The sequence below is a fragment of the Eriocheir sinensis genome, unplaced genomic scaffold (assembly GCF_024679095.1).
Source record: "Eriocheir sinensis breed Jianghai 21 unplaced genomic scaffold, ASM2467909v1 Scaffold1014, whole genome shotgun sequence".
NCBI lineage: Eukaryota > Metazoa > Arthropoda > Malacostraca > Decapoda > Varunidae > Eriocheir > Eriocheir sinensis.
In genome coordinates this window covers 103561-105000 of record NW_026110313.1, presented here as the reverse complement: position 1 = coordinate 105000, position 1440 = coordinate 103561, and the positions used below count along the sequence as shown (strand labels likewise).

Sequence of the window (1440 nt, the reverse complement as noted above, 5' to 3'; positions counted from 1 at the left end):
AAAAGGAAGGAAGAGAGTAAGAAAGGAAGGAGGAAAGATATTGAGCGAGTAATCACTTATAAGAGAAACAAGGAAAAAAAGCCGGAGAAAGGAGAGGTGGCGGAGCGGCGGAGGTCATTAAGTAGTGAGACTTAATGAGGTGATAGTAGGAAAAGTACCTGGCGGAGAGAGAGAGAGAGAGAGAGAGAGAGAGAGAGAGAGAGAGAGAGAGAGAGAGAGAGAGAGAGAGAGAGAGAGAGAGAGAGAGAGAGAGAGAGAGGGGGAGCATTTTATGTCAGCCAGCCATTCAGGTCAGGTCATTACCAAGTCGCGAAAGCTATTGGTTGAGCGGTCGGGAGAGAGGGGGGTGTCCGAAACGGGCTAACGTCCCTGCCAGACCTGGAGGTTACACTTTTATCCTATCCGAATTAGAGGTAAAGTCACCCATGACGGCTACTTCTATTGAAGGACATAAAAAATATAAAAACTACATTAAGTTGCAGTTATCAGAAAAGTTACAAGGAGGAAAATATACTATTATTACATACAGATTAAATTCAATAAAATGTATAACACAAACATTATTGCAGTAACTTCAGCAAAATTAATGTTTGTTAACACCGAGACACTCCAATATGCCTCCCAATGTTGCCAGGAACATCAGAACGAGTTTTGTTGTATAGCATAATATACAAATGAATCAGGAACATCAGATAATAAAAGTTAACAAGGTAATAAGGAACCAAATTTCAAGTGTGAAATCTATAACAGGCTGGAGAACTGTCCCTCCATGACTTTTCACTGCTTGTTAAAACACTGCAGAGGATATATTCTCACGCTTTGGTAACGCTCCGGTAACTCGCACCCTAGCAACGATTGGTTGGGCTGGACAGCCAATCACGTGCGACCTGTGATGCTGTATTTCAGCTTGCACGTGTCGTTTGTTTTGTTTGTTTCCTAAGTCTCCGAGCTGCTTCTTGGTGTGGCGCTTGAAGTCGGAGAACTTCACGCGCACCTCCACGCTGCGCCCGACCCCACTCACGGCGTTGACCTCCTCCACCACAGCTTCCCAAGCTCGTTGTTTGGCTGCAGCGGTGAGGCAAGATGACAGCGGCCCTGTGATGATGTGCCATCTTTGCCGCACCGCTGTGATGAGGGCTAAAACTTCCTCGGTGGAAAAATTGGGCCGCCTTCTCTTCACAGCTGACGCCATGTGTTGAAAGTGAGGCGCGCTGCTGGCGTTAGCGTCGCCGAACCTTCGTCATTATTATCCATACACAACAGAATCCTCACCAAACGACGGAAAACTATGAAGGTAACAGAAACGAGCAGAATATTGTATAAGCGATTATATTTTTATTTCAAAGCTAAATATACAGTTAACGTCCCTTCATTCGTGAAAAAACACATCTAATTGAGGGATTACAACGCTAATTATTTGTTTTCAGGCAGTATTTACCC

The 1440-nt window shown here is 44.6% G+C and overlaps 1 protein-coding gene across 1 annotated transcript in view; it reads right to left on the bottom strand.

The window, feature by feature from the left end:
• Positions 1-1192, bottom strand: part of LOC126988942 (nuclear apoptosis-inducing factor 1-like) — a 3993-nt gene extending 2801 nt beyond the window's left edge. The window contains exon 1 of the mRNA XM_050847367.1: positions 995-1192. Coding sequence (XP_050703324.1) covers positions 995-1192 — 198 coding nt within the window. The remainder of the gene's footprint in view (positions 1-994) is intronic.
• Positions 1193-1440: the final 248 nt, after the last annotated feature.